The sequence below is a fragment of the Panthera onca genome, chromosome C2, assembly GCF_046562875.1.
Source record: "Panthera onca isolate mPanOnc1 chromosome C2, mPanOnc1 haplotype 2, whole genome shotgun sequence".
Classification (NCBI taxonomy): domain Eukaryota; kingdom Metazoa; phylum Chordata; class Mammalia; order Carnivora; family Felidae; genus Panthera; species Panthera onca.
In genome coordinates, this window is record NC_138347.1 from 80,131,531 (window position 1) to 80,146,952 (window position 15,422).

Here is a 15,422-nt window from a genome sequence, read left to right on the forward strand (position 1 = left end):
GCAGATCCTGTGGTTATTAAGTGTTTCTTAATACCTTTTTTGTCCTAAGCAAACCACTTGAACTCCTGGGCCTCAGTTTTGTCAGCAGCGAAATGGGGATAAACGATATTGACCCAGTAGACGTTGAGAAATCGTTTTAAGACTTGAAAGATAATATTTTAGCAGGTTTTGAAAACTGTCCACATCTTTAAGGCCCCCCTGAAGGATCATTCTCATTGATATTGAAAGAACCACTTTTCTTGTATTTTTCTTTCCCATAAACTCGGGCGGGGGGGGGGCGGGCTTTGGTTGGTATACATTTTTTACTTTGAGACAGGAACGGTGTGTGTATATGTACGTGTATTTAATGTGTGCAATTGCGTTCCCGGTAGTCAGGATAAAAACGTTATTATTGCATAGCTTTGGGTGCCTTTGTTTCTGCAAGCGCAGACCTGGAAAAATGTTTGCTGGCTTGTGGTAAAACCGCTCCAGCTGGCAGGCTGCAGCTATCAAAGTAGAACCAAATACGTGTGTCCTAAAATAAGACTGTAGTGGACAATCTAACATTCATGAAATCAATTTCTCTTTGCTTTTTTCTCTTCCCTGCAGATTTTAAGCAACATTTTGGACTGTGAATCAAGGCATTGGGTAAGTAAATCTAATTATGTGCTTTAAAACTTTGTGGACAAACTGTTTCTTTTGAAATTTGCCAATGCATGTGTTGCTGTGAACTTGGCCACTTTTCATTAGATGAGATAAAGAATAGCCAGTTCCCTTCTGCATCGTTCCCAGGCCTCACCCACTCACCCCCGTGTTAGACTGTCTTCACCGTCGTGTGATCATTCACACCCTCTCTCATTTCTTGGTTCGGATCCAATGTAGCCACCTACTATGCTCCAGCAGCACGCTGGGTGCTTGAAGTACATTCAGACAATTCTAAAGCCTAAAAGAGGAGAGAACAGATGGTGGCTGGGATAAGGAAATGAGATTCGGACAAGAATAGCTGTGATTTTTGAGAACCTACTATAGCCCAGGCACATATCTCTAAATTTTACAAACACATAGGTATTACTTCCCCCCGTTTGGGGAAACCAAAGCCCAGAAACAATAAACAGTCTGTCCCATGTCACACAGCTAGCAAAAGGTAAAGCTGGCTTGCTAACCTTCCAAGTGTGGTTTCTCTCCCCTGTCACACACTTACTGCCTCTCAGTGCCCGGCCGAGTATTTGGTATGTGGGAAGAGCGCTCCACAGATATTCATTCACGTCCGCTTTCCCCGAAAGGCTTTTTTCTAGTCCCACTTGTTAGATAAACATGATTTTTCTCATCTTACAGATGCCCAGAGATGGGCCACAAATTGGTCGAAGACCAAACCCAAGGGACCTCGGCTTACATCCCACATGTTAGCAGGCCGAGGCTCCTGTTCTCACACTCCTGGCAAACAGGAGTCGGGTGCTGGGGAACCAACAAGAGTCTGACCCTTTGCTTTCCAGGTGAAGACAAAATGGCCTCGCCGGCTGACAGCTGTATCCAGTTCACTCGCCATGCCAGCGACGTTCTTCTCAACCTTAACCGCCTGCGGAGCCGTGACATCTTGACCGATGTTGTCATCGTGGTGAGCCGCGAGCAGTTCAGAGCCCATAAGACAGTCCTCATGGCCTGCAGGTGAGGGGTCTGGAGGGGAAAGACGGATGTTATAAAGGGGAGCCGACAGGGTGGGCGGGCAGCGAGGCAGAACAGGCGGGCCTTTGGCTGTGTTCGGAATTACATGGCACTTGTCTCCAGACCTCAGCCCGTGGCCTGGCAGAGTAGGTTCCCAGGGAGCGAATGAATGCACGCGCTTCTGGGGAAGAAAGAGTTTCTGTTCTGTGGGAATAGAGGGAGAAGAAATCGTATACTATCCCAAGAAAGGATGTGTTTGGACAATAACATGGAGAATAACTCCAGTTAGAAGAAGTCAGAGGGGGGTTGACAATATTGTAAGCAAGTGAATTTGATATCTTTTGCCCTTTTATTCTGTAACTACGTGTGTTTAATCCTGTGGCTGTATTTCCGTGGGTGTTTCAGGGTGTATATGTGTAAGTTAGGAAGAGTGAGCCAGCCGATTCTTCATATTTGCCAAGTATTTCACGTACACAGAACTATGTTTTTTAAGTTTATTTATTTATTTTGAGAGAGAGAGAGAGAGAGAGAGAGAGAGAGAGAGAGGAGGGCCCGAGAGAGAGGGAGATAGAGAATCCCAGGCAGTTTCCATCCACACTGTCAGCACAGAGCCCGACATAGGGCTTGAACTCACAAACTGTGAAATCATGACCTGAGCCAAAATCAAGAGTCAGACGCTTAACTGACCAAGCCACCCAGTGGCCCCCCAGAGCGATTCTATATTACATCTTCTCCCTGGATCTTTGCAGTGGCCTTCTGTGGTATGGAGGCGTTACCTCCATTTTATAGACAGTGAAACAAAGACGCAGATAGGTGAGCCGATATAAAGTCAGGAATCTCTATTGCTAGCCGAGAGCTCACTCAACATCTACAGCAAACACCTGTTTTTGGTTTTTGTTGTTGTTGTTATTTTTAATGTTTAATTTTTGAGAGGGGGGGCAGAGAGAAGGAGACAGAGGATCTGAAGCGGGCTCTGTACTGACAGCAGAGAGCCCGACGCGGGGCTCGAACCCACGAACCGTGAGGTCATGCCCTGAGCCGAAGGCAGACGCTTAACCGACTGAGCCATGCAGGCGTCCCAAGCACCTATTTTTTAACAGTGGCAAAACCAGAGATTTATAGAGAAATAAAAGTAATAGAAAATACTCACCAAGTGCTTACTGTGTGCCAGGCATCATTCTATGTACCCTTTATGTTTTCGTCCTTGCCGCAACCCTGTCGGGTAGACACCGTGGCTCCTGGTTTGCAGATAAGGAAAGCAGGGTGCAGAGAAGTTAAGTATCTCACCCAAGGTTGCACAGCTACTTCCTGGTAAAAGTCTGGCTTGCTTCCAGCAACCCATTAAGAAAGAGCAGAATCCAGACGACAGCCCAGAATCCTGACTTGTGATTGAGTACTCTTTCCTCCATCAGACAGCATGGTAGCCGGAGTCATGGCCTGAAGTTTCACTTGTGTCTTCGAGGACTATTGACCTTACGGAAGTCTATAGACGTTTAGCAGATCAGTAGACTGTACACGTAGGCATCATTTTATTTATTTCTCATCGACACGCAACTTGTTTCTAAAAACATACAATGGCATTTTAAAAATAAGGATCATAGGAAGAGAAATGTTTATCTCAAAGCTAGAGACTAAAAATGGTAACGGCAAATGAGCGCCGAATTTCACTCTGATGATCCATGCATTTAAGACCATAAGGAAAATAGCTTCTGTGACTTTGAGAAAATCATTTAACTTCTGATCTTTGTCCCCCCATTCGTAAAGGGGAGAATGATAATATCTACCTTGCAAGGTTGTGAGGAACACAGGATAATGTATGTAAAGTGCTTAATGACTGCCTGGCATTTAGTTAGCTCTCCATAAATGGCAGTTATTATTAATTGCCACAGAAATTCTGGAGCAAGGCCCAGGGGAGAGAGCGGAGCCCTGACACTGACTGTAACTGATGGCAAATTCTGTCTGTGATAGTGAGACGTTTGTTTGTTTTATAGCGGCCTGTTCTATAGCATCTTCACAGACCAGTTGAAATGTAACCTTAGCGTGATCAACCTGGATCCTGAGATCAACCCCGAGGGGTTCTGCATCCTCCTGGACTTCATGTACACGTCTCGGCTCAATCTGCGGGAGGGCAACATCATGGCCGTGATGGCTACGGCTATGTACCTGCAGATGGAGCACGTTGTGGACACTTGCCGGAAGTTTATCAAGGCCAGGTGAGCTGGCGCGGGGTTGGAGGCCTTCAGAGAGCCTTGGTAACGCTTGCATACAGGATCCTCTGTGATATGCACAACCTACATTTCCACAATTTTTGGCACACTTCCGCCTTCTTAATTCTTGGGCTCCAGGCAGGTGGTGCTCTCCAGAGAAGCCCTGTGCTTTCCCTCCTGCTTTCTTCTATTCGTTTGACGTGTCCTCTCCTCCCGCCCGTCCTGTCAGGCTTAGCTTGGATGCCAGCCCTCACCCACGGATGTTTTTATAATGGCTACTCTTCCTCCCCCAGCTCTTCCTCTGTGTTCCTAAGCCTTTGGCCTGTCCTTCAGACCTTCTTTCTGTTTTAACTATTTGCATATGTAGTTGAGTTCTCCTTTAGACTTCCGTCACAATGATTTACATAGGCGCCTTAGTTCCCCTACCAGACCGTGGGCTGCTTTACTCACCTTTTACCTTGCCGTTGCCGGGCTCCTACTGGAGAGGACCATTTACTGAATCACCCTGAGTTCACTGGGTCTAATCCCCTACCTGAGGGCCGGTCAGACATGACCGTCCTTTAAAGGTGAGGAACCTGAGAGCCAATCAAGTGAAGGGCTTGGCTAAGTGGAGCAGAGACTCAGGGCTTGACTTTTTTAGAAGCATTTGATTCAGCTGTTCTAGGGTGATTGCACCCCTTATCGCACAGAAGGGTTGCTAGCCTCTGTTTGAACACCTCCAGGAGCCAGGAACCCAGTGTTCTCAGAGCCACACGGTCTCCCCTGGCCGGTTAGAAAGCTCCGCTTTATGGCGAGCCGGAATGTGGCTCCCTTAACCTTTGCTCATTGGTTCTAGCTCTGTTAACTATGAGCATGTTGAGCTGGCCTATTTTTCGCCCACATAATGTCCCTTCAAGTACGGGCAGTGAGAGCTCATTGTCTCCTGTGGGTAATCATGGTCGCAGGAGCATCATTGCTGTCCTTTGCCAGTGCTTTCACTGGGTCAGGCCTCGTGCTCCGAGTGGTTAAATAACTCGCTCCAGCTCACGGAGCTGCTGAGTGGCACAGCAGAATTGGAAAGCAGGTCTGGCCGCTTCAGAGCCACGGCCTCCAGGACGGGCATCCGCCACCCGTCCTCCAAAGTCAACTTGCCCAGGACTCTAGCCAGCACAGAGGCTGAGGCCTGTCTTCAACAGGGCACCAGTTTTTCCCGGACCCTCAGAACACGTGGCACCAGGATTGCGTGAATCCTTCCCTCCCTGAGCCTCGGTTTCTGTGTGTGTAAAATGGGCACGATAATACCTTTCTCCCTTTGCAGGATTTTGCCTGGGTGAGACGAGATAAGGGCTGGCAAAGCTGCTTTCCCTTCTAGGATATCTGAGGACTTACAGATGCACACGCATGTATACTGGTGTGACTAGACATGAGATGTCACGTCTAAGCAGGCACAGACTGTGTGGCTAACTCGCTGCCCTTCTGTGGGTCTCGTCGCCCCCGCTGCGGGCTAGATTGCTGGGTTCCTAGCATAAAGGCCTTGTAACTGAAGTCCTTCCCCCCTCCAGAGCCACATCCCTTACGTCTAAGCTGCCCAAGCACAAATGTGGTTACAGATGCCGGGGTCACTGGGAAAGCCCTCTGTTCAACGGCTCTGATTTGGAGGCCCATGTCCCCTCTCTGTTTTCTCCTGCAGTGAAGCCGAGATGGTTCCTGCCATCAAGCCTCCCCGTGACGAGTTTCTGAATAGCCGGATGCTGATGCCCCAAGACATCATGGCCTATCGGGGTCGTGAGGTGATGGAGAATAACCTGCCGCTGAGGAACGCCCCTGGGTGTGAGAGCAGGGCGTTTGCCCCCAGCCTGTACAGCGGCCTGTCCACCCCGCCAGCCTCTTACCCCGTGTACAGCCACCTCCCAGTCAGCAGCTTCCTCTTCTCCGATGAGGACCTGCGCGATGCCCGGATGCCCGTGGCCAACCCCTTCCCCAAGGAGCGGGCCCTCCCCTGTGATAGTGCCAGGCCCGTACCTGGCGAGTACAGCCGGCCGGCCATGGAGATGCCCCCCAGCGTGTGCCACAGCAGCATCTACTCGCCCAAGGAGGCCGCCCCAGAGGAGGCACGCAGTGACATGCACTACGGCGTGGCCGAGGGCCCCAAGCCGGCCGCCCCCTCGGCCCGGAATGCCCCATACTTCCCCTGTGACAAGGCCGGCAAGGAGGAAGAGAGGCCCTCCTCCGAGGATGAGATCGCCCTGCATTTCGAGCCCCCCAGTGCACCCCTGAACCGGAAGGGTCTGGTGAGTCCGCAGAGCCCGCAGAAGTCTGACTGCCAGCCCAACTCGCCCACGGAGTCCTGCAGCAGCAAGAACGCCTGCATTCTCCAGACCTCCGGTTCGCCGCCGGCCAAGAGCCCCACCGACCCCAAAGCCTGCAACTGGAAGAAGTACAAGTTCATTGTGCTCAACAGCCTCAACCAGAATGCCAAACCAGAGGGGCCCGAGCAGGCGGAGCTGGGCCGCCTTTCCCCTCGAGCCTACACCGCCCCGCCGGCCTGCCAGCCGCCCATGGAGCCCGAGAGCCTTGACCTCCAGTCCCCAACCAAGCTTAGCGCCAGCGGGGAGGACTCCACCATCCCACAGGCCAGCCGGCTCAATAACATCGTCAACAGGTGCTTTCCCAGGCAGTCCGGGCCTGGGGTCAGGGCTTCCCACGTGGTCACTTCTTCTGATGGAGGCGGGGCTGTGTTCTTTTCTTGCCTGAATACTGAGTATGTTAGAGGTGTGCAGTAAGCACCCACTGATTGAATTCGCCTAAGTAAGGAAGCATATTAAGCTTTGATCTATTTTGTCATAGCAAGAGTGGGAAAATCCCCTCGGCAGCAGAAGAGCATTTCATGAATCCCCAGGGCAGCTTCTATGGTCTTGGCAGGGCAGGGCGATCTTGCCCCCGCTTTGGACTGAGCTAGCCTGCAGACTGGGACTGGCTTGGGTCGGGGTGTTGGCCCACTGTGACCCTGTCAGGGATCTCAGGGCGTATGTTGTTTAGAGGTAGGCTTGAGGATAACTCTCGTGGCCCTGCATCCAGAGAGAGGCAGCCCAGCTCTGGGCTCACCTGAGCACAGGAAGGGAGGGGGCAGCGTCCAGGCCAAGTGGGGTGCTTTACGCTGCCCAGCTGCTGAGGCTCTCTTTCCTCCTGCTCACAGGTCCCTGACCGGCTCCCCCCGCAGCAGCAGCGAGAGCCACTCGCCTCTCTACTTGCATCCCCCCAAGTGCACATCCTGCGGCTCTCAGTCCCCGCAGCACGCAGAGATGTGCCTCCACACCGCCGGCCCCACATTCCCCGAGGAGATGGGAGAGACCCAGTCTGAGTACTCGGATTCCAGCTGTGGTGAGTCCCCTTCCCTCCTTCCCTTCCCTTGCCGGGAAGAAGGAAGGCCCCTGCCTCTGCTCGTGGGGTTCGCGTTTCCATTTCACGTATGCTGTTGTTACCGACTGGGAGAAGTCCCCGATTGGAAGGTCACTGGCACTTGACAATCACCAGTCCATCACCCCACTCTTGGCCTCTTGAACCAGGCAGACCGGAGCGATGGATAGGGTGTTTGAGTTCATCTGGGCTAGGAGAGAATGACCAAATAGCCTTTTCAGCTGCATTCCAGCTAAGGTAACCTGTGGGGCTGGCTATAGCTCCCAGAGCTTTCTCGGCTGCTGGGGACCCAACGGCCTGACCTGTGTTAGTTCCCCCCTGGTGGGCCGTGCATTCTGTAAGGACAAGCAGCCGACCGTAATCATTCCTGCGTCTCCCACAGATCCCAGAGAATTTCTAGCATGGAGTAGGCAACTCGGCTAATGTTAGCGGAATTAGATTAGTGGAACTGAATTATTAAATCGAAGTGTTGGATACTTTGTGATTGGCATCCCCAGTTTTTATCAGATAAAAGCCCATCTCTTCCCTCAAGCTCTGGCTGGAGTAGGATAGCCCAGTAATACCTACTCGGGGGTGAACCGCCTGCCATGACACGTCATTTTCAAAATGTTAGCACAAAAGGAAAAGAAATCAGTCCCTCACACTGAGGGATTTGGCACAGGGTCATGGATGTATAGCTGGGAGAGCAGGGACTGTCCCCATCTGTCCCCCTGGCCACTTGCCTTTTCTCTGCATCCTGTCCCTTCTCTCTAGCCGCTGTTTCTACTTCCCGTCCTTGTTGGCTCTCCCAATCTCACAGAAGTGTTTGGGGGACATGAAATCCAGAGAGAGATACAGGGTGACCCTATTCACCATTACTTCCTCATTTAATGACCTCCAAGTGTCATTGGATTTTATATCTTACATTCCTAGAATGCTTTGCGTGATACAGTATGCTCCTGTGAGATAGGCCAACGGGGGTTGCTCTCCTGACTTTGGAGATGGAGACACAGACAGGCTCAGAGAGGTGAAGGGTTTTGCTCGAGGGCTCCTGTGTATGAATGTCAAGAAAACTATGCAGTGATAAGAAAAGTCAGTTGTCAGAGCTCTCTAGACAGGAAGAGCCCGCTGAGCTTTCCTGAAGCTGGCACAGGCCATGTAGATACCCGTTGGTTTGTTTCCCTCCTGTACCTTAATACTCAAATCTGTCTCCTTTGTCCTCCACGACTGGGACTCTAAATGCTAAGAAAAAGAAAACGCCACAGGCCCCTGGCTGTGGGTTCTTGGGAGCGTCGGGTGGATGGAAGTTGGGGATCAATTTGAGTGCAGCCGCAGAGGGAAGAAGTGACCTCGGAGCCCTGCCTCCCTTCCTCATTGTGACTTTGGTGTCCCCGTCCCCGCCTCCCAACAGAGAATGGGGCCTTCTTCTGTAACGAGTGTGACTGCCGCTTCTCTGAGGAGGCCTCGCTCAAGAGACATACGCTGCAGACCCACAGCGACAAACCCTACAAGTGTGACCGCTGCCAGGCCTCTTTCCGCTACAAGGGCAACCTCGCCAGCCACAAGACTGTGCATACGGGTATGGCCCTGCCCCGCACCCCCCCAACCCCACCTCGGCTGGTCAGGGTTACTGGGACCAGGATGGGGAGAGAACCGTAGAGAAAGCAGAGTGGGGCCCTGGTCCCCGGCGGGCTGAGGCAGGGAGCAGACCCCGTCCTGACCCGAATGTGGGCCTAGACCTGTCACGTCTTTGCTTGGTGACTCATTCCACTCCCTGTATTGTTTGTCTTTTCTCTGAGAAGCTCTGTCCTGTGTCTCTCCCTTCGCTGGAGTCAGAAAAGTTAATCCCAATGTACAAGCGAAGAAACTAAGGCTGAGAGAGGCAAAGGAGGTTTGGCTTTTGTAAAGCCGGGAAAAAACTTAAAAAGCCTTGTGATTTCCTCCAAGGGCTTGTTCCTGATCGACTTCCATTCCTTTACCACGTAGCTTCCAGTGACCTGATTGTCGTCCAGAGTTGATTCTCCCTTGGTACTTTAAATGTGTCCGTCATCCCAGCAACTTCCCATGAAGGAAGGCTCAGCCCTTCTGTCGGCTTCCTCCACCTGAGCATCTACTCTGACTCAGGCCCCGGCCCTCTCGCACATGGAGTCCAGCTGTAGTTGCCATAAGCAGAAAAGCATGTCTTCTCCAAAAGACAAACTACAGCAGTCTGATTGTATCTTCCTGGCGAATGGTTTGGTTCCTGTATCGGTCTTAGCCAAGGCGAGAGCTAGAAGAGCCTTCCTACGTCGTCTAAATTCACCCCTCAGGTTCCAGAGAGGGAAACTGAGGTCCAGAGGAGGAGAGTGACTCCTCTGAGTCGGCAGTTAGATAATCCTCATGACATGGCCGGTTTCAAGGCCTCCCGGGAGGAACCCCCTCCCTCCCTCCCTCTCCCACCGCCTGTGTTGTTTCTGCTCTGTCCCCGCCTGCTTCTTGACCCTGGCCGCCCGCAGCCTGTGCCGGTGCGTGTGCGCGTGTTGGGGGTGGTGGCCAGGAAGCAGGCCCCTGGATCCTCTCTCAGACATCTTCCAAGTGAGATAACGCTGAGGGTGGCCCCCGGAAGGGCAGTTTGCTTTGAGATCCAGGGACCCGGAACTGCGGGGACCTCTGTCCAATATGGCTTTCTTTATCCCCTTCCTTTCGGTAATAGGTGAGAAACCCTATCGCTGTAACATCTGTGGAGCCCAGTTCAACCGGCCAGCCAACCTGAAAACCCATACTCGAATCCACTCTGGAGAGAAGCCCTACAAATGCGAAACCTGTGGAGCCAGATTCGTACAAGTGAGCAGGGCCATGGGGAAAGGACCCTTCCGCCTCCGCGTGCTGACGAGGGGCTCCCGGGGGCGGGGGCCGCGGCCCGCCCCAGCGGAGCCTTTCATGCTTTGCCCTTCTGTTCAGGTGGCCCACCTCCGTGCCCACGTGCTCATCCACACTGGAGAGAAGCCCTATCCCTGTGAAATTTGTGGCACCCGTTTCCGGCACCTTCAGACTCTGAAGAGCCACTTGCGAATCCACACGGGAGAGAAACCTTACCATGTATGTGAGCCTCTTGTCACCCCCCGTGGGCTGGCCTGGGAGGGGTTGAGGGTAGAGGTGCAGCCAGCAGAGCTGTTAGTGTCAATCTCAGGCACACGGTGGGATGACCACTGAACTAAAGGTCACGAGACCTGGTTTGGGCCTAACTGTCAAAGACACCCTGCTTGACATTGGCTATGTCTCAGTTTGCTCGTCTTTAAAGTGAGGGTAATGGGCTAGGTGATCTGGGCCTTAGGACAGAGGTCCATACTAGAGATCCATTGATTTTGGAGTCATTCATTCATTCCATGCTAACTGGCTTCTTACAATTTGCGTCTATGTTGGGCTGGCTACCTGTCTACCTAAGAGGACCTAAGGTGTTTGAGAAAGAACAGCTATAGGAGTGAGAAGAGAATCAGAAAAGTGTGGTGATGGGGCCCCTGGGTGGCTCAGTTGGTTAAACATCCGACTCTTGATTTCGGCTCAGGTCATGATCTCACTCACAGTTTGTGGGTTTGAGCCCCGCTTCAGGCTCTGTGCTGACAGTGCAGAGCCTGCTGGGGATTCCCTCTCTCTCTCTCTCTGCCCCTCCTCTGTTTGCGCTGTCCCTCTCTCAAAAGAAACAAATAAACAAACAAACAAAAAAAATGTGGTGACAGAAGGAAAAAAAAAAGAGAAAAGGCCACTTTAAGAAAGAGCAGGTGGCCAGCTACACAACACGATGCCGTGAATAGGCCACTGGAATCATAGTGTTGTGGAGCAAGGTTTCAGCCAACCATGGCTTGCGGGCTTATTACTGAACATTTCGTGAGCTAAAAATGGTTTTAATATTTTCAAATGGCTAAAAAATTAAGAAATAATATTTTGTGGCCCGTGCAAATTATATAAAATTTAATTTTCAACGTCCATAAAGAAAGTGTTACTGGGACACGGCCGTGCTCCTTTGTTTACGTACTGTCCTTGGGTACTTTCCTACTACAGGGGCAGTCTTGTCATCGCGATGTATTTACCATCTGGCTCTTCACCAGTTAGAAATCATTTTGCCAATCTCTGCCACCGACGGAGGAGATACTGGCTGGGCAGCTGGGGTGTCTGGTTCTTATTCTGACTTTGACACCAACCTTTTTGGGGCCATAGGCAAGCCCAGACCCTCGCTATGGACCACAATTTTCTTTCCTGAGAAGGATGCTGTAGATGAGCAGTTTCCAAAGCATCCCCTTACAACACTGAGGTTCTTGAATCCTGCCATCCCTTTTGCCTTTTGAGTTTCTATTTAATTTGAAAAGAGAGTCCCACGGCTTACAAGTGTGGAAACTACTCCGATAGGTGATGCTGACTTTGGTGGCTTTGTGGCGTCACTGTAGGTAGGGCTGGGCACAAGAACGAACCAATGAGTGCTTAACCCGTGTCACAAATGTGAGCCGGCAACATGTGGTTATTTTCACCCACTGTTTATCAGTCCCAGAGTGAGAATCTTCTTACTTGCATTTTGTTCTTGGGCAAATTAGTTCATCCTCTCGGTGCCTCTGGTTCCTCATCTGCAAAATGAGCCTGGACGTAGCTGTGTTCCTGGGGCTGTTGTGCTCAGTTACCAGATCCACTCAAGGGTCGGGATGGTGCTGGTACACAGGAAGAATACAATAAATATGTGCTAGCAGTTTAGATGCACAGATGTCGAGGTAACAGTGACCTTCAGAGTGCACTGCCTCAGTCCTTTACAGAAAGGAAAACCAAGGCACACAGAAGAAACGATGTGCTTGGGTGGGGAAAAGCGCGCGCGGCATCGGAACACGTTAGAAGACAGGGAAGGGCCATTTGCACAAAGCTTATGTGTCCCTTAGCTGGAGCCAGAATTCTCCACCTGGCCTTGGAGGGGGATGAGCTACCCAGATCTCTCAGAGGGAGACCCTCCTTCTCTGGGTCTCTGAGCAATGACACGTTCCCTGGGTTGATGACAGCTAACAGTCTGCCTCCGGTTTTCCTTCAGTGCGAGAAGTGTAACCTGCATTTCCGTCACAAAAGCCAGCTGCGTCTTCACTTGCGCCAGAAGCACGGCGCCATCACCAACACCAAGGTGCAGTACCGTGTGTCCGCCACTGACCTGCCCCCGGAGCTCCCCAAGGCCTGCTGAAGCATGGAGTGTTGATGCTTTCCATTCGAGTCCCTTCTCAGAAATCTACCCAAAGGATACTGTAACACTTTACGATGTTCATCCCATGATGTAGTGCCTCTTTCATCCACTAGTGCAAATCATAGCTGGGCTGGGGTGGGGGGGGAGGGGCGGGGGGACCGGGAGCCAAGGCAGCTCCCCTTCCCCTACTGCCATAAAACATTAAGAAAATAATATTGCTTCTTCTCCTATGTGTAAGGCAAACCACGTCAGCAAAAGGCAAAATCATTTTATATATCAGAGCGGGGGGAGTATGCAAAAGTTCTGACTTGACTTGGTCTGCAAAATGAGGAATGTATATGTTTTGTGGGAACAGATGTTTCTTTTGTATGTAAATGTGCATTCTTTTAAAAGAAGAGACTTCGGTATGTTATCAAAGAGAGGGCTTTAATTTTTTTAACCAAAGGTGAAGGAATATATGGCAGAGTTGTAAATATATAAATATATATATATATAAAATAAATATATATAAACCTAAAAAAGATATATTAAAAATATAAAACTGTGTTAAAGGCTCGATTTTGTATCTGCAGGCAGACACGGATCTGAGAATCTTTATTGAGAAAGAGCACTTAAGAGAATATTTTAAGTATTGCATCTGTATAAGTAAGAAAATATTTTGTCTAAAATGCCTCAGTGTATTTGTATTTTTTTGCAAGTGAAGGTTTACAATTTACAAAGTGTGTATTAAAAAAAAAAAAACAACAAAAAGAACAAAAAAAGCTACCGAAGGAAAAATGTGTAGTTTTGTTCTAGTTCTCGGTTTGTATATACCTGTACAACGTGTCCTACGGTGCCTTTTTTCATGGAAGTTTTCAGTGATGGACGAGCACGCCATCCCTTCTGAAGTGTAGGCAGACACAGGGACTTGAAGTCGTCGCTAACTAAGCTCTCTTTGGGAATGTTTGTCTCATCACATTCTGCGTCATGCTTGTGTTAGAACTACTCCGGAGACAGGGTTTGGCTGTGTCTAAACTGCATTACCGCGTTGTAAAATATAGCTGTACAAATACAAGAATAAAACGTTGAAAAGTCAAGTTGGCTCCGTTCCGGAGGTCTTTCCTTGTGTTGGAATCAGGACTCAGGACTCAAATGGGTCTGGTGTCCTCAGCCCGTAACCTAGTGGGAGATGCTCAAGGACAGGAGTGGCGGCTGGCCATGGGGGGCCTCAGAGGGGCCGAGGCTGGGGCTGGTTCCTGGAAGCTGGGCCCGGAGCCGCTGTTGGCCCCCAGACCAGGATGGACTGAGGACCGCAGGCTCCAGACCCGGGCCGTGAGGAGCTCAGGCAGGGGAGGTGAGATGGGTCTCTCACCTCTCTTTCTGGCTGGTTCTCTTGTGTTTCTTCACTCAGCCCTCTAGGCCGAGTTCTAATGACTTCAGTTCTAGCCCTGCTGACACAAAGGTACGGGCGTCCCTGCCTTCCCTGTGTCTTGGAGAATTTGCCCATCCTGTGAAGGCTCATCTTGCCTCCTGGCTTCATAAGCAATTTCTCTTTGCTGGGATCCAGGGGAAGTATGAAGGCAGGTCTGACCCCATCATACATTTCTCAGCCTTGGTGCCTTTAGAGTCTTTCTGGTACCTGCTGGGTGATTGACAGGTATCTACAGACTCAGAAGTTTTGTGAACGGCTTCCGGCCATGTAAACCTCCTACCCTGGAGAAGTGCTCTTTGTCCAGAGAACTCTGGTGGAAGGCCCCCATTTCCTCCTGCGTGACCTGGGACAACCATTTCCCCTCTGGCTCCCTTTCCCAACCTGTCCGTGAGAGGATTAGATTAACTAGATCATTTATGATTCCATGATTCAGACGTAAGTTCACCCTGGCTTGCTTTGGCACCTAGTTTTATTTCACCTCAAAAAACCCCAAGGATCAAGTTCGATGGATGAGGTCTAAGAACAGTGAGGACAAGTGCGGTCCTGGCCCCTGGCCCAGAGGAGAAAGGCCGCCCTTGCCCCCTTCCAGGTCCTGGGTGGCCGTGGGGCGGGGCTGTGGAGTGGAGCCCCTCCCCGGGCCCTCAGGCCAGGGGTTGGACAGAAGCGGCCTCTGGCAGGGTCTTATGGCAGGCCCTGGGCACGTGTTGAGAAGCGTGTGGGGGCTGACCACCCAAAGCCCCAGAGAGAGCCTCACAAAGTGACACCACCCTCTGCCAGCCACATGGCCTTTTGGTTCAGGTTTCCTTTGAAAATGACTTTAGAGGACTTGCCAGCTCGAGGCCTCAGCTCACCCTGCTCTTTGAAAAGGGAGAAAATGATCCCTCTGCTCCCATAGAAACTTGGCAAAAGAACTTACAAAACAGACAGCTTCAGAAATGAGAATTCACAGGCCCGAGGGAGGCTGGCCCAGGGCCCCTCTGCTCCCCGAGGGCCTCCGAGTTTGTTTATGTGTCATTACTGTTTAATAGAGAGACCACGGGCCGAGGGCAGACAGTGTGGGTGGCGTTCAAGTTCAAACAACATGGAAGATCAAAGAGTAACCGGAGCCAATTGACAATCAATAATGAGTAAAAAGCAAACATCTCTAAACGGATAAGCCAGGACAAAGGGAATGCAGAATTTTTATTACAAAAACAAGTATGCCGTGAATGCCAAGTTTTATAAACACGTAACTTGCAAGACAGGGGGCTCACGATGTCCTTTTCTCTACTGTTGGAACTTTAGAGGAAATGTTTCTGGGGACCAGGTTGGTGGTTGGGGGATAAATCCGGAGAGGCAGGGAACTTAGAATCAAGAACCACTAAGGATCTTGAAGGGATGAGATGGTAAGGATCATCCAGCTCAAATCTGTCACCGACTCCTGAAGGGACAGAGGCAGGAGACATGAGCAAAGTTGCCTACCATCACTTCTTTTTGTGCCGACGGTGGTTTTCAAGGCACCTTCATACCAAAGATCCCATTCAGTTCCCACAACCACCACCCCGAGGAGAGTTTACAGGGAGATGGAAACCACACGCCCACCTTGGAAACTCCCCGACAG

General features: G+C 50.9%; 1 protein-coding gene across 4 annotated transcripts in view; it reads left to right on the top strand.

Annotated features, from left to right (window-relative positions):
• Nucleotides 1-13,487, top strand: part of BCL6 (BCL6 transcription repressor) — a 51,917-nt gene extending 38,430 nt beyond the window's left edge. For all 4 annotated transcript variants that reach the window (XM_078453142.1, XM_060639508.3, XM_060639507.3 and 1 more), the window contains exons 2-10: nt 589-627; nt 1,473-1,644; nt 3,633-3,854; nt 5,518-6,489; nt 7,024-7,208; nt 8,635-8,802; nt 9,916-10,046; nt 10,164-10,301; nt 12,268-13,487. In XM_078453142.1, the coding sequence (XP_078309268.1) occupies nt 1,484-1,644; nt 3,633-3,854; nt 5,518-6,489; nt 7,024-7,208; nt 8,635-8,802; nt 9,916-10,046; nt 10,164-10,301; nt 12,268-12,411 (2,121 nt within the window). In that variant the 5' untranslated portion in view covers nt 589-627; nt 1,473-1,483 and the 3' untranslated portion in view covers nt 12,412-13,487. The remainder of the gene's footprint in view (nt 1-588; nt 628-1,472; nt 1,645-3,632; nt 3,855-5,517; nt 6,490-7,023; nt 7,209-8,634; nt 8,803-9,915; nt 10,047-10,163; nt 10,302-12,267) is intronic.
• The last annotated feature ends 1,935 nt before the right edge of the window (nt 13,488-15,422 follow it).